We start from the raw sequence: 27296 nt of genomic DNA, 5'->3' as shown, positions 1-27296 counted from the left end.
AATCTGGTAAAGGGATCAATTCCTCAGTGTTAGGGGCTTCTTGCTTTGTGACATGATCTTCCTGGTGCACATCCAACTGAGCCTGAGAATGGAAGATTTTACCACAGTTGGGAAGTTTGCAGGTGAATGTATTATAATGTTGGGCTTCATGATCATAAAGCATGTAGGCTTCATAAAAAATCCTCCCACAGTTTGGAAACATACATTTGGCCTTAAATGCTGTGTGTTCTTTCCTGTGCACCAGCAGCTCTGCATTACTCAGAAAACTGGACTTACAATTTAACTGTATACAAATATATGGCTTTGCGCCACAGTGCATTTGTAAGTGATCATTGAGGTGGGTGACACTAACAAACTGCCGACGACAATACTGACAAACCACCTTCTTGCTTTGCATTTCAAGAAAACGTTTGGCTTCTTCATTGTTTTTATGAGCCTTCACATGCGCTATCAAATTTTTGAAGTACTTGAATCCCTTCCTACAGTTTGTTACAGGGCATGTATATTCCTCAGTGTATTCTGCCCGATACAGAGCAAGGTCAGGCTTTGGAAGTTTTGTTTTGACCGTCTCCTGACTGTAGCTGTTTTTAGAAACTTCAGCATCATTTGAACATGGACGGCTCTTTTTCTTGGGCTTGCTGTCCTGCATCTCATTGGTTTTAACTTTCTGAGGTACACAATTGGGAAATGGCATTTTAGTAGGACTACCTAACTTCCTACTAGTTTTCATAGCAGCTAGCCTTTCTTTGCATGACTGTTTCACATGCGATGTTACATGGGGTACAAAAAGCTCTTTGCAGTCAAAACTTTCTGCACATATGGGACAACTGTAAACTCCATCTTTAACATGCTTCTGAGCATGGCGTACAATCCTGTGACCAAGAAACTCTTTATCACACAGTACACAGTACTGCATGTAGGCCTGCCAATTTCTAAACCTAGCCGATATAAACCCTTTCTCCCTCAGTTTCTTTATTTCCCTTTTCTTCTGCTTTTCATCAACAATTTCATTAAGCACATGTGTTGTATCCAAAAAACAATCTGTGAGATCTTTAAACTCTTCGTGACCTTTGGTTCCATCTTCATCCTCGAGCTGATCGAGAACTTCACAGTCATTCAGTTCGTCGATAGATGAAACAATGGAGGCCTCCTCACCCATCAATGCCAAGCAATGCCTTTTCAGAGTCTTCCAATCCCAAAATTCAGGATCAAAAGGCCACTGCGTCTTAAACACCAACAAGAGTTCACAGCGCAGTGAATTGGGTACTGGGAGGTTTTCCTCTTCAAATTTCTGGTCCGGTTCATTGTAGAGTGTCTCCACAGCATAATATGAATCAACAGTAGGCTCCAAAAGGAATTCAGTAAGCTGGCAGGCACGCTTCACTTCCAGGTCATTGGGCAACAAACAGGAAATAGTTTTACAGATGGTGGCTTTTATATTTGCATTATCACCCGTCTCCAAGCGTAGTGCTCTGACACACAGTTCAATGCAGACTGGCAATCCCACATCTTGTACCTGTGAAACACAACATTAAATTAGTAGCTAAAAACTTTCAAAGAATAAAATCTAAGAATTTGTGGTATCTTCACATTGCATTCTCACTTTCTGCACTTCCTAGTCTAAAATGCAAAATGACAATCAGCTACAGAGAAAAATCATTTCTTTGAGACTATAAGATACAACTCGTGCTGCAGACTAGCTCATTGCCTGGTTACGTTCCTTGTTTTCTAATCATATCTTTAGTATTATCATTTCCACTTCAAATATATACGATACATAGAAAAAGTTATCTTCTCTTACATGAACTTTGCAATCTGAATGACTCAAAACTCACCTCTGACTGGATAACCTTGATCAAAAAGAAGATATGATACACCGTCTTAGAAAGTAGAGACATTTGACGACAGTGGTCCAGAAACACTTGTGTAGATGGTTCCAACCTTTGCAGCAGTTTGCTCCAAAACAGTGTGAGTTCCCTGTGATGAAAACCTTGTGTTACACTCAAACATTCAGGGATCCTTTTACTTTTAAACAGAAATCTCTTCAGAACATATTCTTATGTTTTATTAAGTATCCAAGTCCCACAATCCTACAACCTTTGTAAATACTGAGAATTAGAAAAACAAAAATCACACCAAACCCTAACCCTAAACCTGGCCAGCTACCATTTTCCGCTCTTTAGAAAATTGACTTGTTCTCTAACTAACCCTATCCCTGACCCCTGGGGGTGTCACGTGGTGTGGGAAGATTATGTAAACCTGGAATTGACAAACATAATATAACTCAAACAGCAAAAATATTTGATTAAAATACTGCTAGGCAATAAACAAAACTCAGAAGTACAACATACACTACCATTCCATTCTGCATTACATTAGGCTTAAGGAATTAAGCTTTATTTAAAGTACTGCTGAATATATTTTTTGAACTACAACATTATGGTGTAAAATTCAAAGCATAAATCCTCGGGGAGGAAAAAAGAACATCGTTCTAATATCAGAAAGCTTATTTATCCCTGACTGCTCGAAAGAATACTGGCATAACACATGAGATTCAAACTTAATCTTTACTTTTCATCAGGGAATTCCCTGAGAGACCTGGGAAGGTCTGTAACTAATACCCCAGGGTGTCAAACAGCTGATGAGTTGATGGCAGAAGGGAGACAAACCCTGTCCTCCCAGATCCTGATGTTCAGAATAATCTGTAAATCGTGTCTGTTGCCTGAAAAAAGCAACTATGCTTGACCCATAGTTTACCTGGATAACATTCTGCAATTAGAAGTTAATATTCCACTTAACTATTTAAATCTTTTTTTAAAGAATGAAGAAACAACTGTTAAAACAGATTAACAGATGATCAACTGGGTTTTGAATAGTTCAGGTGGGTAGCTGCGTCAGCATGCGCAGGCAGCAAAGGAAAAAGTCAAGGTTTATTCCATGTTGAAAAGAGAAGAATGGAAACAACATTTTGGCTGTGGAGCCTTCTTCGGGTGTGGCACTGAAGAAGCCAAAATGTTGTGTTTCCTTTCTTCTCTTTTCAACATGGAATAAACCTATGAATTGTTCCTTTGGGCTTGAAATAGTCACATACTGTATAATCCAAAGCGCAGTTCTTAGTTTCACCTTTCAAAGCATTTTGATGAAGAACATTTTAAAATTTTAGGTTAAACCATGATTTTCCATTTAACCTCATTTTACAATTAAAGTTTTTCTCTTAGAATACCAGAGATACCATCCATAACATGCATTACTAACAAGATAGATTACTGTGTCTCTCATGAAGTGCTCTTCCCTGCAGCGAGTTCCCTCATATAATAACACTCATCTTTCAGCTCTGGTTGCCAGAACAGTCACTCACCAGGCGCAGTACATATCTCCTTGGAGAAGCTGCCGAGTTAGAAAGGCTGAGCACAGGCTCAAAGCACCTTTCTCATCTCCCTCAGACTCCAGGTTGCAGATCATTTCAAGTGCATCTTTACAGTCCACTTCAGAAATCTGTTTTGAGGGTGAAGGTAATGGAATACATGAAAAATGAGTCCATTTACAAGTCTGTTGTAACTGCAGTGATGGAAAACCTTGGAATCCGAAAAGCAATTAAAAATAACTTCCTGACAGTGGGCATTTCTGAACGCCAAAGCATAAGCCAAGGAAGAAGATAGATAAAATGAGGTCCTAGCAGGTTTAACAATCTCAATTCTTGCAGATCGTTTCAAACCAAAACAGAAATATTTTAGTACATTTCCATCTAAACCTGTTTTTTTTCCCCGAGACTGTTTCACAGTTACTCTGATTGACCGTAGTTCAGTTGGAGTTGCATGTGAAACACCTGACAGCCACGTTATCGCGCCCAAATGTCAATCAAACCAAGTAACGGATCGAATTTGAAAATGTGCCTTCAGTTTGTTGAAGACAGAACATTTTCAATTTTTTGCAACACAAAAACAAAATAAATTCCAGTTCACTTGGAGACGGGTGGCACTAAACAGCAAACCAAAAGGTGGAAGGGTGTCATCCTTACATGCAGTGCTGGCTTTAAAGGACCTAAACTCAACAAGGTAGGCAGTTCAGAAGATGATTTTGAAACGTTTTTCTGACTGCTGCTTTGGCTGCCAGGGGACCAATTAATATCTCAGGATTAATGTATTGCTTTAACAGCATGTGTCTTCTGGTATGAAGCTGCTTGGTTAGTACTTGGAGGTCATCCCAGTCACACCCCAATATCAAGTATGATCTATTGCAGTGGCTCCCAGTCCTGTCCTGGTAACCCACACACCTGATGGTTTATGTTCCAGCCGAGCCCTCAGTTACACAATCAAACCTTCATTAATCTAAGAATAACAATAAGATGAATTTGAACTGTTTGCTCCCAGCTCTTAAAAGATCTTGGCGCTTTAACTGCTGTATTTTGTAAGTGAAATCAAATCCCAAACTTGCAAATAGAAACAAAAAGCAAGTATCCGAAGAAAGCAATTTCTTAGACCAGGTAACACTTCAATTATCTCGTTAAAGTGGCACGGAATGAAACCCAGCAGGTGTGAGGGGCACTGGGGCCAGGACTGGTGACTACTCATCTACTGCTTCAGCACATACATTCTTAGGCGCAACAAAACAGATGTAAGTTTACGATAATGTAGAATCAGTTGTTTTCACAAGATGGAAAAAATCTTTTTCACAATCGCACGGTTAGGGATCACTGTCTCTTCTATAAAGACCAACGTGGTTGGCAAGCTTATGGCGAAAGGCTAGACCTCTACAATACCTGCCTTCACTTTTCCATTCGCATCTCACAACTCAGGAACCGCTCAGGAGTTTGCCTCAAAAGGATACTGATTTCCGGAGAAATGCACAAACTTCTTGAGGTATATTACGTTTCTTTGGCAGTTACTTGAGAAGCACCAAATAAACCAAAGGAAACCAGAAAGAAAGCTTCCGCTTAACTGCATGGGAGCCGAACCCAGGTGGACAAAATGCCACATCGCAGCCTTGCACCACAATTGTGATCTGCAAGTGCACTCAACAAACACATTTGAATTAAATGTTCCAAAAGAATTTAATCCCTGCTGATATTCATATTTGCACGGGTAGTTCACAAGCCCTCAGCATGACCAGGCCGCTAGATACACTGGTGGTTCACTCACCTCCTGCATGACCTGCTCTCGCGGAGCTACTGAACAGAGACAGACGAGGTAGGTCTGTTTAAAGCTGCTCTTTGCCCCAAACTCTGGGTGCTCCGCGCACACTTTCGCTACCAAAGCCGCCTTTTCGATGTGGTTCTCTTTGATAAGGTGCTTTACCCGCATATCCAGCAGAACTGCACCTTCCTGTTCAAGGAACTCCCGAACTGAGGAGAGAAAAGAAGACTGTTGACGTGGAATGGAAACCCGAGCAACACTGTAACTAACAGGCGTCCGTAAGAAGCAGCAACATCCCCGATGCTGAGAATCAGGAATACTTGTTGCACAATTAAAGCTCTTCTTAAACAATTCTGAATTAAGAAAATCAGAAGTACAGGTATTTTTTCCCCACTTACACAAGAAATGTCTGCAGCATAAAGTCAAAAAAGCATACACCCATTAACTGAAACAGGTTGAAGACAACCTGTATTTTATTACTGTATTTTTTCTCTCATTATGTTATAAGGTTTACAGCATAACTATAAGAGTTTTTTTTACAACATTTCCACAGTATGTAATCACTACTAACCTATAACATTCATTTTTCCCCCAAAGACATTAAGAGCATTTTTTAGTTCTTATGAACTAAGTTCTGGAAAAGCCATTTTTATAAACGATAATTACCCCTTTTCCACTACTAACCGCTTTTAACCTGGCCCGTTAGCTATAAGAAGTTTGATTGGGGATTGACGTCAAACTTCATGCAGCAAAAGAAATTTAATTCCACGCTGGAAAGTAGAAAAAGAAAAAAAAATGTGGTTTTGGTTGTTGAGCTTTCTTCAGGTGAGGGAGAGGTGAGGGTGCAGGGGAAATGGAAACCAGACGATAGTGCCCTAACAGCCTGAGACCTGGAAGACGAATTCCTGGAAAAATGTGAAAAGCTGCAAGCTATAAATGAATGAAGGGGTTTTTAGAGCTGATGGAAATGTTGGAGGATAGACAACCAACACGTTCTGGAATAATGTCCTAACACCCCTGTAAAAAGAAGGCGGACAGGAAAGTCACCATATTCATGGGCATGAGATGTTAAATAAGAAACTATCATCTTGGAGAGATCTTCGATTGTCACTGCTATGAAGCGAAAGACAAATAAGCCTGGATGAATTGATCAGGCTGGAATTAACCCCAACTTGCTCCTTTGTCACGGAGGTGAGTGGAGACCATTAGGACCCGTGGGCACACTCCTATAATGTGCCAATGTTTCTGAATGGCATGTTGAAATCTCATTGTAAGCTGCAGGTTTGCAGGCACCCAACAGATCCCAGGAGTTGCCATCAAGAGAGCTGAGGCGAACTTGGGTAACTCATGCCCACTCCTGCCCTCGCCAGTACTACAGTGCTATTTGAGAAGTCTCAGCTGCAGTTACATGGCACTGCTCAGGTACGGACATACAGAACTTAAGTAAATAACTCATACAAAAGCTTAGACCAACCCTTTTCCACTTCTGGTGTCTCCTTTGAAAGAATGGACTGTAATGTATCATTTGCCCATACACCCCTCTCCTTAGCAATGGATGAGAGCATATGCAGTTCACAGTTCCCACTGTCCAAAAGTAAACTGTGTGCCTTCTGCAGAGAGACAAAACAGACAGTTATGTGTATAACTATCGACATCATCGGCCCAAAGCATTAAGTTTTCATGTTTCAACAAAATAACAACATCTCACATGCTCACATAAAAAAACACTTAAACTGAAACTCAAATACTTTTTAGAACAGAGCTCATCAAAAATATTTCCAAGACCCTATTTTTAAGCCGTAAAGTGGGGGCAGGCAGAATGCCCTGAACAGGTATAAATAAGCATTAATGAAAAACAAACTTAAAACTAAATCCCAGACCAACTGAGTGATACAGTTATATAACACTTTCAAAAAAAATACAGATTATGAAGCTCTCACCTGCACTGAAAACTGAAACTCCTGCCATAAGGCATTTGGGATTTCCTCTGGCAGTGAAAGCAGAAGCTCAACACAGCTCCTTCAAATAAAACAAATGAACATCAGGCCCACAAATTCTGAAAGAGACTTTTCCCTGTGCGGCAGCACGAACGGTTAAAGGAACCCCTGCTTCAGAGACAAAAACAATTCGAGCTTTGAGAAGGAGGTCTTGGTTGATTGGCAGACAAAACCAATCAACTTTTCTCTTAAAACAACAACAAAATTAAAGTCCTGATGATGCTTTCATGTTTGTTTGATTTGGCTTCAATGTTTCTTTACATCACTGAATTAATGTCTAGAGGGGAGATGCATCTCTGGATGTGCCTCAGAATTACAATCAGGCATAAGATAAAAAGTATACCAAATACCCATTTTGTCATACTTGGATATTAGTACTTTTGCACCAGCCCTGGGAATCGTCTAATGAAAATCTTTCTCTAGAAAGTGCAATTTGCAACAAGATGGGGAAACATGCTGCTGAGGTGTGGGGCTGGATACTTTTCAACAAGGAAGAGCAGATGGGGAAAAAGTCCCAAAGCCACAACTTAAGCAGCTAAGTTGCAGTCTAATGATAAAAGGCAACAGGCTTTTGAGAAGCTAAAACAGGAATCACAAAACAATACCTTCACTTGCTTGGATGATAAAAACAATAGAAACTAATTAAAATGCATTTCACTGGGAAACCATAACGACCTGTTCAAAGTCATTATTTAAATGAATTAAGTTCCCCTTTAATAGACTTATAGAATCAATGGCTCCCATTCCAATACACTGTCATTAAAAGAAATGACTTGCTGGGTTTAACTAAACTAAAATCAGAAAGATTTTTCCTCTTCAAATGCTCATTTTGCACCAGCTGCCGTCACAACCTGGAAGTAAACTGAAAACTGTGCACAGTAGCTTTTAGTAGTAAACCTTGTGCATGGCAAATAAAACACTACCGTAAACCACTACCACACAGTTTCACACAAGCATTAAAGAAGGTGAACGACAAATACTTACAATGTTAACCGTTCAAGTACGAGGGATACATTTTCGCATTCGGAGGTGAGATAGTGGCGTGCTTGAGCGTAGCTTAGGATGGCCACCATGTACACTTCCACTAAAGGCAGGGGATCCTCCGAGATCTTCCATCGCCCGGCGTATTCTACCAAAGTCTGTGGAGAGGACACAGCGCACAGCGTCACATGCTGAACAGAAGCTTTCAACCAACGGAAAAAAAAGCTAAGCAAGTTACAGCGAGCAACTCCACACTAGCTTCAGATGGGATACATGCACTCCTGTCTACTCATGTAACAGTAGTGGCTGGTGATCTACCAGTAAGATGAAGCAGAATTATGAAAATACTGGTTGGGGAATGAAGGGTAAAGAGCAGCAAACAAAAAGGCTGAATCCAGCTGTGCCACTTTAGCCTTTAGGAAAGAAAATGAGCTTCACCTTTTGTCCCACCTTATTTACCGACTAGCTCAGCACAGGCGCACAGCGGTTAGCATCCTAAAAATGGAACCCAGGCCCCCAGCGCTGCAGTGTTATCCACATGGAGTTTCATGTGGGTTTCCTCCCAGAGTCCAAAGACGTACTGGTAGTTTAACTGGCGGTCCTGATGCGAGGGTCTGTGTCCGAGTGGGGCCCGAGTCGGACTGGCATCCCGTCCAGGATGTTCCCGGCCTTGTGCTCACTGCTACCCAGGAGAGGCTCTGGCTCCCCCGAGCCCCGGACCCGGATAAGCCATCACAGAGAGCGACGTGATGATCTTCTGACTGTCTAACAAGTAACTGCGATTTTGTTCTTTACATCTCGGTTCACAGCAACAACTCCTCCAACCCACACACACACCCACTCATCAAGCTCCTCTTTCACCTGCTGCACACTCCAGTGCCTAAACAGAAACTATGTGACAGGAATGTTCACATAATTCCTTCTCCGCTCTTAAAAAGGTGTTACACGTAATAATCCTATGTAATGCAGAACCTGTTCTATTAAAGCAGTTTTAGCACCTCTTATGAAACTTACCTACCGCAGAGAGAAAACGGGCAGAGATTCTATTCAGAGTATTTTAAGATGGTTGGTTGCTGCTGATTAGGCAACTTCCTAAGCTCTTGCAGACGAGCAATAAAATATGTAATGTGCCAGAGCTGCTGAGTATAACCCACTCAAGGGACAAGATATATTTCATACAGATGTACCGATATATATTAATGCCATAATTATGTACAACTGCTGATAAACTGTGGCAACTGCCATGCAAGTCATATAAAATGAACATTGCTTTCCACGTGACCAGATCACTAAGAAAAGATTATAAAAATACACAGTGATGGAGTCAGTCCATTAGCAACACATTACAACCGGGAGAAAAAAAAAACATTCTAAATGAAACTAAGTAAAACAGCAGCAGATCTTTATCTTGGGAAGACACCACTATTACTGGGCTGATCAACAACAATGATGAGTCCGCATACAGGAGTGAGGTGGAGCTTCTTACAAGATGGTGCCTTGACAACAATCTGGCCCTGAATGTTACCAACACAAAAGAACTGAAGGTGGACTTCAGGAGACCCAGATGCCCCAATCAGCATCAATGGCACAGCAGTGGAAACTGTCAGCTGCTTCAGGTTCCTCAGCCTGCAGATCTCCACTGACCTGGCTTGGACTCAACACTGTAGCCAGTCTGAAAAGGGCACAACAGCGCCTGCACTTTCTGCAGTGCTCAAAAACATCCGGTACGGGGAAGCAGCTCCTCATGAACCCTTACTGCAGCACCATAGAAAGTGTTGTCCCTCACTAGTGGTTTCACTGTGTGGTACAGCAGTACTGCCGTGCATGACGGAGATGCACTACAAAGGGCTGTCGCAATGGCACAGAGGATCACAGGATGTGATTTACCATCAATCGGGGAGATTCACATCATCCGCTGTCTCAACAGAGCCCGATCCATCATTCAGGATCCCAACCATTCCCTGTGCTCTGGCAAGCAGTACTGCACTATTAAAGCAAAGGACCAACAGACTCAAGAACAGCTTCTTTCCCACTGCAGTACGCATCCTCAACAGCTAACTGCATGTCTCAGACTCGTTACAAACCTGCACTATGCACTTTTGCATGGTCTACCATATTTGTTTCTCACTAATATGTATTTATTGTACTACAATATTTATTGTTCCTGTTGTTAATATTTATTATGTTTGTAATGTACCTTCTACATTGTGTGGTGTTGTCCGTGGTACTGTGTATGTCCCAAGAGATCAGCGTGTTTAAGAATTCCAATGCAGGTGTACATATGGCAATAAACTCCTCTACTCGACTCTCTCTACTCTCCTCTCCAACCCTGGTAGGACAGAGTAGGACACTAGCAGGTTTTATAAACAGCCACCAAATCATCCTTTTTTTAAAAGAAAATCTAGAAATTCTAAACCGCTTAACAGTGCTTTTCTCTTAACTAAAATGAACAAATAAGTTCATTAAAATCTTCCAATATTTAAGATGGCATTTGGGAATTATAACCATTACTCCTGTCATTGTTTTTCTTTTGTTGTACAGGGCCTTGATTTACAAGTTCTGCTTAAATGACAGACTTGCCAATCTGCGTTTTCAAATAGTTCATTGGCGAGAAGTATAATTTGGTTTTCCTGTGGAATGCATCTTCTTCATCCTTCTTCATGTTACAAATGGAAGTTCTACACAACCACGCAAGTGCATTATAATAACAAAATGCTTAAAACATTTAACAGAAAAGTTCTATCCTTAGACACCCAAAATTGTGTTCTGACACTATATTAGGCTAACCGTAAATCAAATGTCCTTTTAAAATCTAAGAAAATACGTCAAGATTTACTGAATTAACATTCTTTCAATCAAGTCCGATTAAGGAGGGATGGTTTGGGTGTTCTCATTCTTTCATCAGACATCACACAAGATCAATGCAAATCGCTACCTAATGATACTGAGTGATCAGCTTCACCCCATGTTGCAGCATTTTTCCTGGGTGTCCCCCAGGGTGACAATGCCCTCACCCACACAGCACGTGCGGTCAACCAGTGTTTGGAAGAACACGACACTGATGTTTTCCCACGCCATGACCTTCTCCTTCTCCAGATCTGAACCTAGCCCGGCACTGATGGGACTTTCTAGACCGACCCCTGACACAGCAGCTTCCAGCTCCGCCAATCGAGCATGCGTTTCTCCTGGAAGAACGTGGCCACGTCACTCCTCTGGAAATCCCAGATGCCTGTAGACTCTAGGTTGGATCCAAACCCTGTTAAGTGACTTTACATTGATTCAGCTCATGTTTGCCCACTATCTGTAAAATGTAATCTAATTGAGCTGAAATCTCAGTTTACATAATATAAAATGTAAATACCTCAATACCAATTTTCAAGTTGCCACTTTACAATTATCACTGACTTGCCTTGAATGTCTGAGTGCGTCTCCACCTCCCCCCCCCATCGTACCATCTTTAGTAGACAGCTAGGTCTGAAAAACTAATTTATGAAGGAGCTTTACATGTTTCTGCATCCTTGGCACTAGGCAAGGGAGTCTTTCCTCCATGCCTCTCTCAGCCCAGACATGACAGCAACAACGCGATCCCAGAGAAACGCAGGCGGATAGGCAAAGCTGGTCTGCTTTGAAGTGTAAGAAAAAAAATGGCCATTAGAGAGCAGCTTGAGGCTTTACTGCCATTTTACTTGTTTCCTTGGCAGCTGCAGGGCCTTCGGAGCAAATTCCTTTTGTCTATGATCCACTGAACCACACATCAGCAGCTGCAGAAGAGCACCTCTCCCCCCGAGGAGCGTGGCTTGCAGGTCTCGTTCTGATCAGTATTGATGGCAATGGCCTGCTTCACCCACGTGATCAATGAAGCTTGCTGGCTGTGATATGAAGCTTTAGAAAAAACAGTTCATTAAGGCTACGGAAAATGGCACCAGAGTCAAACTGTAAAACCTCATTTAAAATCGACTGCTACATGCAAAGAAGGTAGCAAGCGATCTAATATTCAATATCCAAGTGTTTATGATGTGTTTCAGAGAGGCTGCAGAACGACTGCCCTTGTAGCTGGTTCAGTGGCTATGATCTCATCCAGCAGTTCAGAGAAAGTAACAATGAAAATATCCGCTTATTGTGATTTTTGTAATTAACCTGTTTTATTTAATTAATAGACAAATACACTGAGACATGCCACTGAAGCACGAGCGCACTGCTTTCGCCGACTGTCTTCTCAGACAAACACTCCCTCTGGAGCACATCTGAGAAACTACATACAGGCTGCCCAACGATAAAGGGCTCCAGGCAGAAACTCCAGTTTCTGTTCTGAATGCACGGATGAAAAGAGGATTTACATAAAGCAATTTTCACCAACAACACAGAAACCTTCGCCCCAGACGGATTTACAATGGAAAGCAAAGAAAATAACCATACATATTTGACCATTTATGTCCCAGGATCTCCCTTGTGTACCATGCCTATGTTTAAAAAAAAAGTGCTGAAACATTGAAAAGTGAAAAAGAAAAACGTTTTGGCTATAGAGACTTCTTTAGATGTCACAGCAACAATATTTTCTTTTTAGTCTTCATTGTGGAATTAATCTTTACTTGTTACACTACAACTTGCATGGCGATGCAGATCCCTTCTCCAATATCTTCGTTAAACACTATACGCACATCTTTTAGAACGCTGTTTTTAATTATTTTTGATGAAAAACATAAAAATAAAAACACGCCCGTCTTTGAAGTATCCAGGAGGTACACGCGTGATGGAAATCCCTTCAGTGTTATGGACCATTTCCAGAGTGCAAGCGCAGTGTGAAGCCTTTCAGCCAACACTGTTTGCTCCAGCGCTTCCCTTTTGCCTTGTTTTCCCTTTTCTTTTGCATTTTTTAGACTTTGCAGGCCAAAAGGAAAGCTGCTATTAAAAGTGGCAAAAATATCAAGATTAACAACATGGATGTTAAGATGCAGATTATAACATCTGTGAAGGCTGGCGAGTGTCCTGTAGATACCGGTGGCAGTAAAGCCTTTTGTTTATCAATGCTTTAAAGGGATAGTGCAACTATTTTCATATTTCGGGGTGAGAAAGAATTGGAATTGATCAGAGCAGTTCACCACATAAAAATAAAATGTACACAGCAACATGTTAAACACCCAATTGACTCCCGGTATGCTCAGCGCCATGTTCTGCAATTCAGAATGAGGCAACAAGACGTCTGATGACGTGGAGCGGCCCCATCACATTGTAAACAAGCAGGCTTGTGAATACATCGCTTTTAATCCAACAGAAGTATTGCTCCCGACTTCGAGATGGTTTTGCTAACAAATACTACTTACTTGTTAACTCTGCATGCAGTTCATGTTGGCACATTTCTGCAGTGAAATGTCTGATGCACAACCTGTACTTATAGTACAATTGTACATTACAGTACATCAGTCATCACAGTGACTAGTGAGCAGGAAGGGCCGCTTCACGTCACTTCTCGTAAACTCTCACTCTCGCTCGTGGCAAAACCAAGTGTGTGTGACAACCAGGTTGAACTGCGGTACGCTCACAAAGTTCAGGGTTTTGTGCTCAATTGGGAATCTGTGAAATTTTGCAATACCATGCATGAATTTGTTTCTGAGATTTAATAACGATCTGAGAAATGGATATTGCAGTTCTCCCCTCAAAGAGTTATGCATCAGTATCAGTATTGGAACTATTCCCAATAAACGTCAAGCCCTCGTGTATTATTCACTGGTAAAAAAACGCTATGAAGAACCCATCTCTGTTAGGACCATGTTATAATGAGCTCATAAAGCTCTCAGCTTCTCTGGAATGCAATTTCAATATTATACTTTTTAAAACCCATTTCCTGTCATTCTTAACAATGAAATTATAGAGCATTACAACTCAAGGCGTTTGAAGGTCCGATACAACACTTCCATGATACAACCAAGTAACTTCACACACTTTAATAAGGGACATGTGGTTTAAATGTATTATTCTACTGATATTGGAATGAAAAGTGTAAGCGGAATCTAATAACTCCTTACTTTATACACCAGGGTAACTGGAGCCAATATGCTCCAGCTGCCTCATCATTCAGGGGGATCTTTAGAAAACTTGGGAGTAGAATTCAACCTGGACACTGTAGTAACATTTCTACTGTTTTCAGAAGTTCCATGGGATCTTTAATGTTCAGGCAGTGGAAAAAACTCTCCACTTGCTGCGACAACTTGTTAAGGGGGAGAAGGGAGCCACAGAGGCTGGTTCAACAACATTACAAAGTGCTTCAGCCTCCACAATGTAAAACAGTAGGGATTCTGCAGTAGGGAATCTTCTGACCATGAAGCTGTTGCAGAGTTTCAGGAGCACCTAAGAGAGCTCATGTAAAAATCAGAACAGTTTGCTTTTACACTGGGACGCTAATAAAAGGGCTTGTGTCAGAGCACATGACTTGGATTGACTGATGTGGGCTCTGTGGCTGGGAGCTTGCCGGTTCAAATCCCACGGCCAGCAGAGGAATCCTACTCCATTGGGCCCCTGAGCAAGGCCCTTCACCCCAACTGCTCTAGGGCCGCCGTATAAATGGCTGACCCTGCGCTCTGAGCCCAAGCTTCTCTCCTTGTCTGTCTCTCATGAAGAAAAAATTTGGGGTATGTGAAAAGACAAATTCCTAATGCAAGAAACTGTATATGGCCAATAAAGTGATCTTATAAACTGAAGTGCTACTTGAGCTAAAATAATTTGATTTTCAAACATAATGCCCCGATAATATGTTTACTGCAATTTTCTTTCTGCGTCTAGCAGATGTTTTTAAAATGCAAACAATTTCTTCCCTATACACAAACAATATTTTGCACTATTTTATTATGCTAAGAACGCACAGCATACAAATATACATGAGAAAGCCTTTGAATTTCTATTTGTGCCTTGGGGGTTGTAAGAATAAAGCCCCTACAAACTTACATCCTGTGTTTTTGAAAAATCCTTTAGTGATGCATTGTACTTGTGAGTCATGCTCGTCTTTCAAAGGAATTAGAATACTGAGAATCCTCGTCTGCAATTTCTAATACAATGTAAGTTTAATACCAGTATTGATTTAATATTCAACACACTCACAGTTATTTGATGCAGTACAGACTCTGGTGCGTACAGTTCATTGCTAATTAACACAATAATGAAAATGAGGAGTGAAGTTCTGGGTTTCTGCAGAGACCAGCAGGTTGCTTCGTCAAATAAAGCATTTTCAATTTGCAGCGGTTAAGAAAACCATAAAGCAAGATATCCTTCACATAGCCTTTAAGAGAAATAGCTTTCAGAACTTGTAAAATACCTTGAATAAGAGCTTAACTGTATGAACATATAACTACCAAAAATTAATGACTTCAGATTGTTAGGGTTTTTGCTTTCAAAATACAGTTGTCTGGTTCTTTTTTGCAGGAGCATGAAATTATTTTTCTTTAATTTTCACCCAACTTGTATTTCAGGAGGTCAGCTCAGCTTGTGTGGTTTAAATCGTTCAAAATAAAACATCTCAACATCTTCATTACGAACCAGTGCATTTTCTGCCCTGCAAACAACACGTTTCGAGACAGCAGCACATTTAAAAGAAGGACAGATCTTTCCTCGTTAGCTCTCCAAATTCTGAAAATATCACCCGCAGTATGTCACAGCTGCACTGACACGCTCAGCAACCCTCTGGGCTCCCTTTACTGCTGGGAAGTACAGTGAAGAAACTTTCGCAGGTTTCATAGGTGCCAACATGGTGCACCTTCTGATTAATGGCAATATAAAAATATATCTTGTACAAGCATTTGAAACCAACAACTTGATCTGAAAATTGAAAATCACTCCTGCAGCAGTTTCGTCTGATTGGAATGCTTTCCGCTCAGCTGGAAACAATTCTTTTTAAAAATCCTACAAGTCTGTTTTACAACACTGCTATATACATTCCAGTATTCACCCCAGTACAAAGCCAGTGTCAGCTCATAAACTACTGGCAACACTGGCTCTGACAGCAGTCACATTTTTCTTTATTGCTGTGGATTTGTTAACACCCAGTCTACCAACAGCACTACTGCTTTGACCTTCCTGCTCCTTATCAATCAAGAACTTTCATTTCATCCTCTAAAGATATTCAGGTGGGCGGCTGCGTCAGCACGCGTAGGCTGCAATGGAACAAGTAAAGGTTAATTCCATGCTGAAAAAAAGAAGAAGGAAAAAGAAAAAGACACCTGAAGAAGGCTCCACGGCCGAAACGTGTTTTCTTTCTTATTTTTTTCAGCATGGAATAAACCTATTACTTGTTCTTTTGCAGCCTCTAAAGATGTCCCTGACATTGCAAACTTAGCAACCCCAGATGCCTCCCCTCATTCTCATATCCTTCAAAGACTTATGAACTTTATATTCATTATATTTTGAGAAATACTCTGTTTTAATCACTTTCACCGCATGGTACAATCAGCTACCAAAACGTAATACTGTACAACAGAACGCGTGTAGCTCTTAAAATGTGCACCCGCAAGAGGTAACATCTAAAAGGACATCTAAAGGCATGTCAGTTCACGTTTACTTTCATATAACGGGCTGCAGTAGACAAGTGGGCATAAAGAACAAAATTCGCATTCAGTAAACTCATGGCTTGCAAGGGAAGACTGTACTGCCATTGCGACTGGCAAGTCTTAAGCGTAACTACTGTATATCACGCAAATAATAAAAAAGAGGCGATTTTGACTTCTTGACTTCTTGAATCATGACTTCTTGTAGAAAGTGAGCAGTTGCCGACGTGGACAGCAGACAGAGTGAATAATGCGCAGCAGTGGCCTTTACCTGCGGTCAGGCACGCGACTCTCCTCGCCCCGCCACCCTGAGCCTACTTGAAACGAGCAATTCGGCGTCCGTGGGCTGCAGTTAATTTCGACTAGCTCGCACACTGGAACAGATGCTGCCTCTGCCGAGTTTATCTCATGCTGCTTTTTGTCTACTCCGGTTTTCATGGGTGACTTACAAATTACACAGCGATACATAAAGTAAAGGTAAAACGCAGCACAAACACGAAAGACAGAACAGCAAGGGAGGTACACGCTAGAAGTTCAATGCCTCTACCATGCTAAGCAATTTTGATTCTAACAAATTTACTGCCACACAAAATACAACAAAACGAGGTTCGGCTTTCCCTGATGCAGGCCATGATTAATGACTTCTGCAGGGCACGTTTCCAGCAAGTGCCATTAGGGTCTTCCTTGCGCTGGCAGGGCCACATGGGTCTGCCCCCACAGATCCAGAGCTGCAGCACGCTCACACTGGAGGAACCTTTCCACAGTTGCTCGCTTGATAAAAGCGGAAGTTCTGCAATCTCGCAGGCCGCCCGCACAACATTTGTCTTGCGTTTTCTGATCATAGCTACCGCCTCCGCTGAAAGGACAGCGAGGGTATTCCCACACGCTCGTCTTGCTCTGGACAGCTGTTTTGCGTTGGCGTTCCCAAGTACAGTCCTATTACAATAGGTATTACTTCAGGGAAATAATATCTTTTCTAAACAGGGCATAAATACAGCTTAATAAATAACATGGGGCATTTTTAGACCTTGGTAGGAGCGTATCGGTAGATATGGCCAGCTTCCTCACTACAAGTGGCTTTCCGTGTACAGAAGCACAGTGTCCAGACATCGCTCTTCGCTCTGCAGCCCCCCGAGGTCTAGCGCCACCAAGCATCAACCGGGGAAAGCGGTGCGATTCGGCACGTGACTTCACAGTTATGCTGCTACCACCCAAATGGTGGTGGTGTTGGAGCTGCAAAATGTTTTCCCTAAAAATAGGAAACTGGCACAAATTCGCTCAAAGTCACCAACAGGACTTTCATTTCTCTTGTGTGGTCACAGGGAAACCTTCAGACGCAAAGCATTCCACACATCATCATAAATCTCTTCAGTAATCACTAACTGCTGACTTTCAATAGTGGTAAGAGGAACACTTAATCCGATTACAGCTGATCTTTATTTGCAAAATTCACCAGTTTTTTTTTCAGGCGTTTGCTGGTTGCTAATTGACAAAAAACAGTAAAACACGCAGGGTCTCAGCTCTCGAGGAGTGGAGTTTCCCCCTATCCCCGTTATATGTACTGATGCAAAAACACCGAGCAGCAACACAATTTTAATAAGAGATTTGTATGCAGCAGAAAAAAAATGTGCTGTGAGAAAGTGCAGCTCCTGGAGAGATATAATAACTAGTGTTCAAACTTAAGTCACAACATCATCTCTACAGCACTTAATGTAATGAAATCCAGTTATCTGGAAAAATAATTTTAGTCCATTATTAGAATTAATTAAGAAACACTCAAACTAAGCACAAAGTAGCCCCATCAGTATTCTCCGACAACAGCGATGACTAATTAGTAAATAAATGGAGAAAGACAACTTCGTTACAAATTGTGAAAAGCTGCATTATTGATAGAGAAATGCAAGATGAAACCATTTTCACCCCAGCGTGAAATAGCTTCATTATTAAGTATCAGGACTGCAATGATGAGTTTTAGAAGAATACAGGAACAGACTGCAGGCGAGAGGAGGCCACCCTGCACACCTGCCTGCTGGCAGCTGAACGGTGCGAACCGCTGGGTGACTGGCTTCACGCTCCTCTGTGTAACAGATGCCTTGTGATATTTACGTGTAGTGCCCTGTTTCTAGCGGTGTCCTCTTGCTCTTGCTTCACTGTACAAGGGCGAGCACAATGAGTACACTTGCCCCCTTATGGTCTTGAACTTAGAAAAACTGCAATGGGGGGCCGACAAATAGAGGCATGCCAGTTTTCACATGCAATGCTGGCATGCACAAATGAGGCATTACAACAATGGCATAGCGCAGTGGAGGCGACAGGGGAACTACACTCTGAAACAGCTCCAAAACCTAATTCCAGTTCAGGTCCCAGTCACATAATAGATTCCTTATGGGAACTAATAGGATTAATTTAACCTCTTTAAACAATTTCCTTTTCCCAAGCATGTTGCAGGGAACATCGGAACTATAGCATTTCAGAAGTAAATTTGGATCTCCAACTTCTGACTATTAAAAAAATGGTACAATCAAGAGGCTTCTTAGTTCAATTAAGGATTCAATTAAAGAACTCAAGCTGAACAAAAACCAGCAGGTAGGTGTGTGTGTGTGTGTGTGTGTGTGTTCCAAGGTGCAGGGCTGGGAGGCCCTGCAATACTGTATTCAGGGTCTATCCATTTACCCTCACTAACTTATTATTCCTCACACTTATATAGCACTTTTCTGGACACTCCACTCAAAGAGCTTTACTGCTTTCTCAGGAGGAGGTCTCCCTCCAGGTTCAGAAACATCAGTGGGTTCCAGGTTGCCAGGCTTATTTAAGTCTCAGTATATCGGCAACTTTGTTTTGGAGTCTGCTTGTTTTTATCTTTGGCAATGCTCTTCCATAACAATTCTTACACTGCCATGTCACATGGATCACTTAACCTTTCAGCTGGATCATTCTCATCTCTCACGTTGACAAGCAAGTGTCATTCAAGACCTTCCACTTCCATCTGGGATCTATGTCACACACTGGTCTGTAAACTGTATTTACCACGACAAATGAACATGCGCTACAAACTGAGCAAAAAACTGTCAGAGGCCCATGTCCAGCATCCCAGAGGAGGGGCTTGAACATAGAGGACCAAGTGTTGGATACCAGCTTATTGTTTCACGTAAAGAGCTCACAGGCAAAACGTATAAAATGAAACCATGCATTCTTGTCTCGTATATATCTTTTCCTGTTTTACTTCTCATGCTTTTCTGCATACCTCCAGTATTTAAGGTAAAGATTACAAATGAGAGGACCTCCGGCCCATCCAGTTCATGTTTGCTAGCAGCCAAGTAATCTGATGGTCTTGTCCAACCAAATCAAGGCATCAGCTCCAATAACGCAGCTGGGTAGTGCGTTCCAGACTCCTGAAGCCCATTTTGGTTAAAAGGTTCCTCTTGTTCTCAGTTTTAAATACACTTCTGTCTTATCTTGGGTGAATTTACCGATTCAGAAGATGTCCAACGGGCTGACTTTGTCAACGCTTTTCAGACTTCTGAACACTCACATCATATTCCCTCTTAGCTTTCACTGTTCAAGACTAAAAAAAAATCAGTTTTTCTGAGTGGGACATTCCTTTCAACTCCATAATGTAGTTGGCTACTCTTCCCTGCACTGATATCAGAGTTGTGAGATCTGCTACGTTCTTATTGTTGATCCACAGACTTAAAAGTGGGCCCACAATACATCTCAATAGAAAGTTTCTCATGCCACATTACAAGTGCAAGCCCAGCACCGAGTCGAGGCAAGAAGGCGATATGCTGGATATTTTGGAAATAGCATCAAACAACTGTGAAAGGATGCACATTTTTGAAAACACTGCCGGTATAGTAATGTGAATGATATCCTTAACCACCCACGCCGGCAGATATATTAAACTGCAATTCGCAACGGGCAGCCCACTGAAGCTCAGCAGATACGTGCCTGGCCAGTACCTGGATGGGAGACTCCTGGGAAAGCTAAGGCTGCTGCTGGAAGAGGTGTTAGCAGGGCCAGTAGGGGGCGCTAAACCCTGCAGTCTGTGTGAGTCCTAATGCTCCAGTATAATGATGGGGCCACTCAAATACATAACATGCTTTGGATAAGATGTAAAACCAAGGTCCTCACTCTTTGTGGTGATTCAAAATCCCAGGGCATTTCACAGTAGGGTATTACCCAGGTGTCATGGCCAAACTTCTCCCTGGCCTTTACCAGTAATGGCCTCCTAATAATCCCCATCTATGACAGGGTTACACACTGGTGTTGGGGGAAGAGTGACCCTGCTACCCGTAAAGCGCTTCAAGTGGAGTGTCCAGACAAGCACTAAAGAAGCTATCATCATCATCAAGACATCGTATAAGCGAAATGAAATGCATATATTTTCAAACATAGCAGCATGGATTCATAAGGCAGGGTTTTTTACTGTAACGAATACAGAGTGCTATTAGCGAGTTCCTTAATTGAAAAATTGTGTCGAGAAGGAAAGATACGCTCTCCAGGCAAAACATTTCTATTTGTATCTATTTACTTGAAAAAAAGACAGAAAATAAGCATTTAAATAAACAATAAATCTTAAGAAGCTATTTAAATTAAACAGAAAATAAATCCTTGGTGATGATTTAATTTAACTCACAGTACATGGCTGAGTAAAAGTTTTGCGCAGTTCACTTCAGTTGGTAATCCCTGTTATTGTACAACGTGGCAGATTTTTTGCTCTTTTCATTACCTGACTGTCAACAGTACTGCTATTAAAAATGAGGGAGGCAAAGTGTGCTTAGCAAAACACGGAACCTGTCCAGTAGAGAGTATCTGATCTGTCATTTTTACTAAATAAATAACTGTTTCTTCGCTTACAACACTATCACCCCATGTTGACCAACAAAACCACAGATCATTCTCACACACAGACACACAGACACACAGACACACAGACACACAGACACACAGACACACAGACACACAGACACACAGACACACAGACACACAGACACACAGACACACAGACACACAGACACACAGACACACAGACACACACCGCTAAACTGTATCCTGAATGTAGACTCGGAAATTCTAGATATTCAGGAGATCTGGACATCCAAGGATCACTTTACTCTCAATTTACTTTATTATTACACAATTTCTTGCATTAGGAATTTGTCTTTTTCACATACCCCAGCTTGCTCTCCATGAGACAGAGAGAAGCTTGGGGTCAGAGTGCAGGGTCAGCCATTGTACAGCACCCCTGGAGCAGTTGGGGTTAAGGCCTTGCTCAGGAGACCAACGGAGTAGGATTCCTCTGCCAGCCGCGGGATTTGAACCGGCAACCTTCCAACCACAGGCGCAGATCCTTAACCACAGAGCCACCGCTCCGCCCCAAGGATGCCGAGATCCCCAAAAAAGTATCCCTTCTGCAATCTGGTTGGTCCTTTAGATAACTCCGCTTAGACTGGTGCTCAGCCAACTGGGAACTCCTGGCCTGATCATTACATCTGCAGCGTCTGAACCTGGAATAAGCAGCTTTCTGGTCAGTGACGGATTGATTCGAACTAAATTTGCTAGGCTGTAGGAGCTGTCTTGCACAGCAGCAGGATACCAGTCGACCAATCCTTTGAAACAAAGCGAAAAAACAGCACATTTGTTTCTGCTGTCACAGATCAATTGCCAGTTCATTTTCCCTAAGCAAGAACACAAATGATGCATTTTAACTTGGAAGTCTTCTGGGTCATTCATGTGACACAAAATTGATTAAAGCATCATCTTTCAACTTTAGTTAATGAAGACTGCCTTTATGAAGTTGAAAGTTTGGCTCGAAGGACATTTAAAATGATAAATTTAGTAAAGATAATAAGAGTAACAAAAACTAATAGCACACCAGCTATTATGCTGCTTGAATAAAGAATAATTATTCAATTTACTCTTACCATCACCCTTACTGTCTGCAGATAATTCTGAAACTAAAGAGTTTATACAAACCTATTACTACATTAAACATCTTGATCTAAGCTAAGTCATACGTGAAACAAATCTGCATTCTGGAGTAACAATGTAGACAGTTTACAAACACAAGCATGCGTGCCATTCCCAGAGGCAACTCTTTTCCTGAAAACTGATTACATCACAGGACGTGTGACCTTTTGACATCCTGTTCAGATGCACCCAATCAAGTTATACAGCTGAAACAGAAAATTGACAACCTTCAATAAAGACAACAACAGAACGATCTGTACTAAAGTCTGTCCGAGGACACACTTGGTCCTTCGGTCCATAGGCTCCAGAATAGAGATTTTCAAGTGTTAGACCTCGTCCTGACATGCAATATTAATATTGTAAGCCGTTAACACAGCATGTCTGATGACACTATTATGAAGTAGATTTTATTAACATGCAGGTTATGACTATGGACCCTGTTACACCTGTAAATTTGAACGTTTTTTCAGGAAACCTGAAACCACCATTTTTATCAAGTTATCATTAATAATAATAATAATAATAATAATAATAATAATAATAATAATAATAATAATAATAATTGCTTACACTTATATAGCGCTTTTCTGGACACTCCACTCAAAGCCCTTTACAGGTAATGGGGATCCCCTCCACCACCACCAATGTGCAGCCCCACCTGGATGATGCGACGACAGCCATAGTGCGCCAGAACGCTCACCACACATCAGCTATCAGTGGGGAGGATAGCAGAGTAATGTAGCCAATTCATAGATGGGGATTATTAGGAGGCCATGATTGGTAAGGGCCAATTGGAAATTTGGCCGGTACACCGAGGTTATACCCCTTACATTACATAACATCCAGAATCTTGGCTATCACACCTCTGTAGTTTCGGCAAGACATCTAAACACACCAAACCAGTGTCCAATGCCACACTTTGAAACCCAGAGCTCAGGAGTTTTTATTAGGCTCTTTATAATTCTACCTGCTTTAGGCACAGGGCAAGACCTCAACTGCACAATTAGAATCCAAAGTGGGAAGAAAACCTCAAGATCTCGTGGCCCTTAAGGACCAGTGCTGAGAAACACTGCAGCAGCACTATCACTATTACCAGTATTTACAGGTTACTGAGCTATAAGGACACAAAATGTATGTCAGACCAGAAATTGCATTGGCACCCCTTATAATGCATATGCAACAGGTCATGAAGACTGGGGGAAGAAAACGTTTATAAACATTTATTCTACTGTTTGAATATGCTGCAGGTTATCCTAAAACTAACCTACAATGTAATTTGGCTTCAATTAATGAACAAAATGTTTGCATGCATTTAAATAGCTTTTAACTGAGGGAGCAGTGAACTATGATATCTTGATGTAGATTCTCACCTGAAGACAAATTTGACAAATGTAAGACCTTCCGTTTTGACACCTTCCAAGGATATGAACTTTACACCAACTGCCTAAGGACAATATAGTATTCTGATTTCCTATACGTTCTGTCAGCTTACTAAAATAACCAGTGAGAACAGGTAGCACTGCAGGCGTTTGCAGTATTAGCAGGTGGAAAGCCTCTATGATGAAAACAATATTTGATCATCTATAAAAGTAATCACTTTTCTTTATAAATTTGTAGACTTACAGCCCGACTCTCTCGAGGCAACAGTACAAGCCACAATCAATATAAACACTACAATTGCAAAAAATGTATAATTTCTTTTTTCCCCCCGATTGCATTTTATTCCAGACTTTTTTTAAATAGAGGCTGCAGAACAAAAGGATCACAGCATCCCAGTTTTTCACATCTAAATAATATTAAAATGGAATTCCTGGTATAAAACCCATAAAAGTTGTTTTTTTTATGGCACTATATGGAACACATTGACAAGTTAGAGAACTTTTGAGGCAGACTGATCAACATTTCAATCTTTTATTTAACCAGATCAGCTGGCTGAGTCCAAATTCTCCTTTTTAAAGACAACCTGGAGAGTAGCCTACTGATTTGGAATTGCTCTGCTTTACTGCAGCAATCTGAACGCTCTCTCCTTCAGCAAAGCACAGCAGCCGTGTCCCACCCAGGACGTGAACTCCTGACCTTCCCCGAGTCAGAGGCCTAACCACTGCTCCACACTGCCAGCCTCTTGCACATGGCCCACACCTTCTGATGGATTTCAGGAGACTGAACAGCAAGACCACAAAGGTTGCACTACGGCAACAAGCTGTCCTACCCCATCCGCAGTTTTGTATATAGATAAATTAATTCAGATTTGGGTCATGACTTGTTCCACAGACCATGCTGCGTATGTCTGATGAGATTTTGTGTGTGTTCTAGGATAATCAGTAACACCACTTTTTAAGTGGGGGTAAAACATTGAAAAAAAATTGAATTATTTCCCTCCCCAGCAGTCAAGCTCCTTTCTTCTTGACTCATGTCAGCATTCCAGTATATGTTCATTTTTTTTTAAATGTTGCTGCTTGAACAGCAAGTAACTTTTTCACAGTGTCAAGTGAACAGTACAAAATTCTCCAATGGCCATACGTTTAGAAAACCGGAATCTATTCAAAGCATGATTTAAAAAATACGGAGTCTAGCTAGACAATGTTACAGAACAACCTTTTTAATTAAAGTGTTCCTTACGGCTTTTACTTTGTAATAGCCTTTGAGCAGGAAACCACAATGATGGCAATTCTAGAAACTGCCTGACACCTACAGAAAAAAGGTTTAATTTCTCACTCAAAATCAATTACACTTCAGAGCCAATATTAAATAAGAAAAAGCTTGTAATTATCAACATAAAATTAAAATGGAATGACTAGGCAGTGCTGCTAGAGAGCTTTAAACTGCGTAACCTCAGATACAAAATCCAGTTCCATGACAGAATTAAACGAAGGTCTGATCTTTGCTTAGAAATTAGGAATGACATTTATAAACAATATCACAATTCAAGCAACAGGCAACCTACAAATCAAGGTTAACTATAAACATTTTGAAACAAACGTTAAAAATGCTCTTTATGGCATTGATTTATAGAATGCATGTTCCTCTAAAATGTTTATTGTTTTCTAAGTCATGCCTCAAAAATAGTAAGGGTCAATATAGTTCATTTTATAATGCACCTTTCTTGGTATATCTCAATGTGACAGGGGCAGATGAATATAGTAAATGAAAACTGAAAGTCAGAGCATTCAAGTGAGAGTTGTAGGCCCAATTTTGAAATTGCTGACTGACTGCAAGATCTAACAATGAAAAGAGATCATGGCCTTGGAGCCACAGAACACAAAGCATGGTAAAAACAAAGTAGCCATATAGCATTGAAACTATTTTACAATCAGTGGTACAGTTTTACAACCTTTTACACATTTCACAAAGAGCAGCTGAATTTGTTAAAACCCCAGGTTTTAGCTGCACGATAGGGGGGAAAAACAACTTGTGAAATTCGAGGCATCCTGATCAGTTTGGTGTTGTTAGCTATTCTAAATGCACGCGTAGAACCACAAATACATACACTTAGATGAGTAAATATATAACTGCTATTAAACACGCATGCAGCCATCAAGAGGACACAAGCTACACGGACTACATGTACAAAGGATCTTAGGGCGAAACTGAACGTCCAAGAACTCCATGATGAATGTAGGTCAGTAAAAATTAAAACTCCAGGGGGTCAGCACGTACGCCTCACCCTTGTCCCAGTCCCTCTCCCAAAACCTTCCCATGCCCACTGCTGTGTTAATCGAGGCCGATGGACGGCACACACGGGAAAGGTACACTGGATGATGACGGTTCTCCAGAAGGCAAACACGGACGCCAGGACAAAACCCTCAACCATTTTAGAGATAACCTGCGGGGTTTGCCCTTACAAGAAACGCCTCGCAGTCGTGATCTTTTGTCACAGTCGTGCTCTTCCTCCAAGCAGCCCGGAATGCGCTGCCCTGCTCAATAAAAATGTCTCGAAAACACAACACATCCTGGAGGCCTCGAATCCAGGTTTCACGCAGTTGGGGGCTTTAATGATCTGTACGCGAGCACACTGACTCGGGGTAAAACACCAGCACGTCCTGCAGATCGGGTTACAGAAGGCAAAGCGCTACAACGGCTACGCGCTTGAAAAAATCGCTTGATGGAGCTGCAACTCAATTCACGCTGGGACTGGCAAGCGCTACCACCAGGACTGGGAACAGGACAAAAAGCTGGGAAAATGCACGGCGCTCGGCTCTGCACTCCTGACTTCTGCAGATCAAAACAGACGTGCAGCGACAACACACACTGCACAAGGCTGCAGCTGCTCATTGGGGGGGAAAAATGGAAAATAACGCCTCGGTGCTTGGGATTTTCTTTTCTGCCCTCTTTACTATACCTACACAAAGGAGCACCTCCCCCTCTTTGGCTCCGGCAACCCCCTCCTCAGCAATGAGCTTGGTTAATAATAACGATCTGGTTTCTGAGGGTTTATTTTGGATGCGATTGCACGCACGAATAGTTTAAGAAACGTTTGTCTAACCTGACAGAAATCCTGGCAGTACTGAGCGGCGGACTGCACGGCAGACTCCCGGCTGTCCTTAAGCTCGGTGGCCAGCTTCTGCAGCCGCTCTCTGAGAGCCACAATCGCAGCGCTGGTACCGATCTGTGGACTGTGATCCCGCTCGGCCTCCTCGTCCGCCATCTTCACACCCAACTCCGCCGCGTACGCACACAACCTCACG

General features: G+C 41.7%; 1 protein-coding gene across 1 annotated transcript; it reads right to left on the bottom strand.

Annotated features, from left to right (window-relative positions):
• Positions 1-1787: 1787 nt before the first annotated feature.
• Positions 1788-27296, bottom strand: LOC148675407 (zinc finger protein 292-like). Its single transcript, XM_088623474.1, has 7 exons — positions 27095-27296; positions 8114-8268; positions 7073-7151; positions 6607-6742; positions 5139-5341; positions 3359-3495; positions 1788-1977 (listed from the first exon to the last, which is right to left on the bottom strand). The coding sequence occupies exons 1-7, from the start codon at positions 27254-27256 to the stop codon at positions 1788-1790; spliced, it is 1062 nt and encodes a 353-aa protein (XP_088479600.1). The 5' UTR covers positions 27257-27296.

This window comes from Lepisosteus platostomus, chromosome 3, assembly GCF_059453375.1.
Source record: "Lepisosteus platostomus isolate fLepPlt1 chromosome 3, fLepPlt1.hap1, whole genome shotgun sequence".
In the NCBI taxonomy this organism is placed as follows: Eukaryota; Metazoa; Chordata; class Actinopteri; order Semionotiformes; family Lepisosteidae; genus Lepisosteus; species Lepisosteus platostomus.
This window is presented reverse-complemented; position numbering and strand designations above follow the sequence as displayed.

Bases quoted from the DNA above. Each gene is read 5' to 3' on its own strand.
- LOC148675407 (XM_088623474.1), bottom strand. From the start codon at position 27,256: ATGGCGGACGAGGAGGCCGAGCGGGATCACAGTCCACAGATCGGTACC. The intron at 5,342-6,606 runs GTTGGTCTAAGC...TTCTCTCCTCAG, and splicing joins GACACCAGAAGTGGAAAAGG to TTCGGGAGTTCCTTGAACAG. The intron at 1,978-3,358 runs GTGAGTGACTGT...TTTTCATCACAG, and splicing joins GGAGATATGTACTGCGCCTG to GGAACTCACACTGTTTTGGA.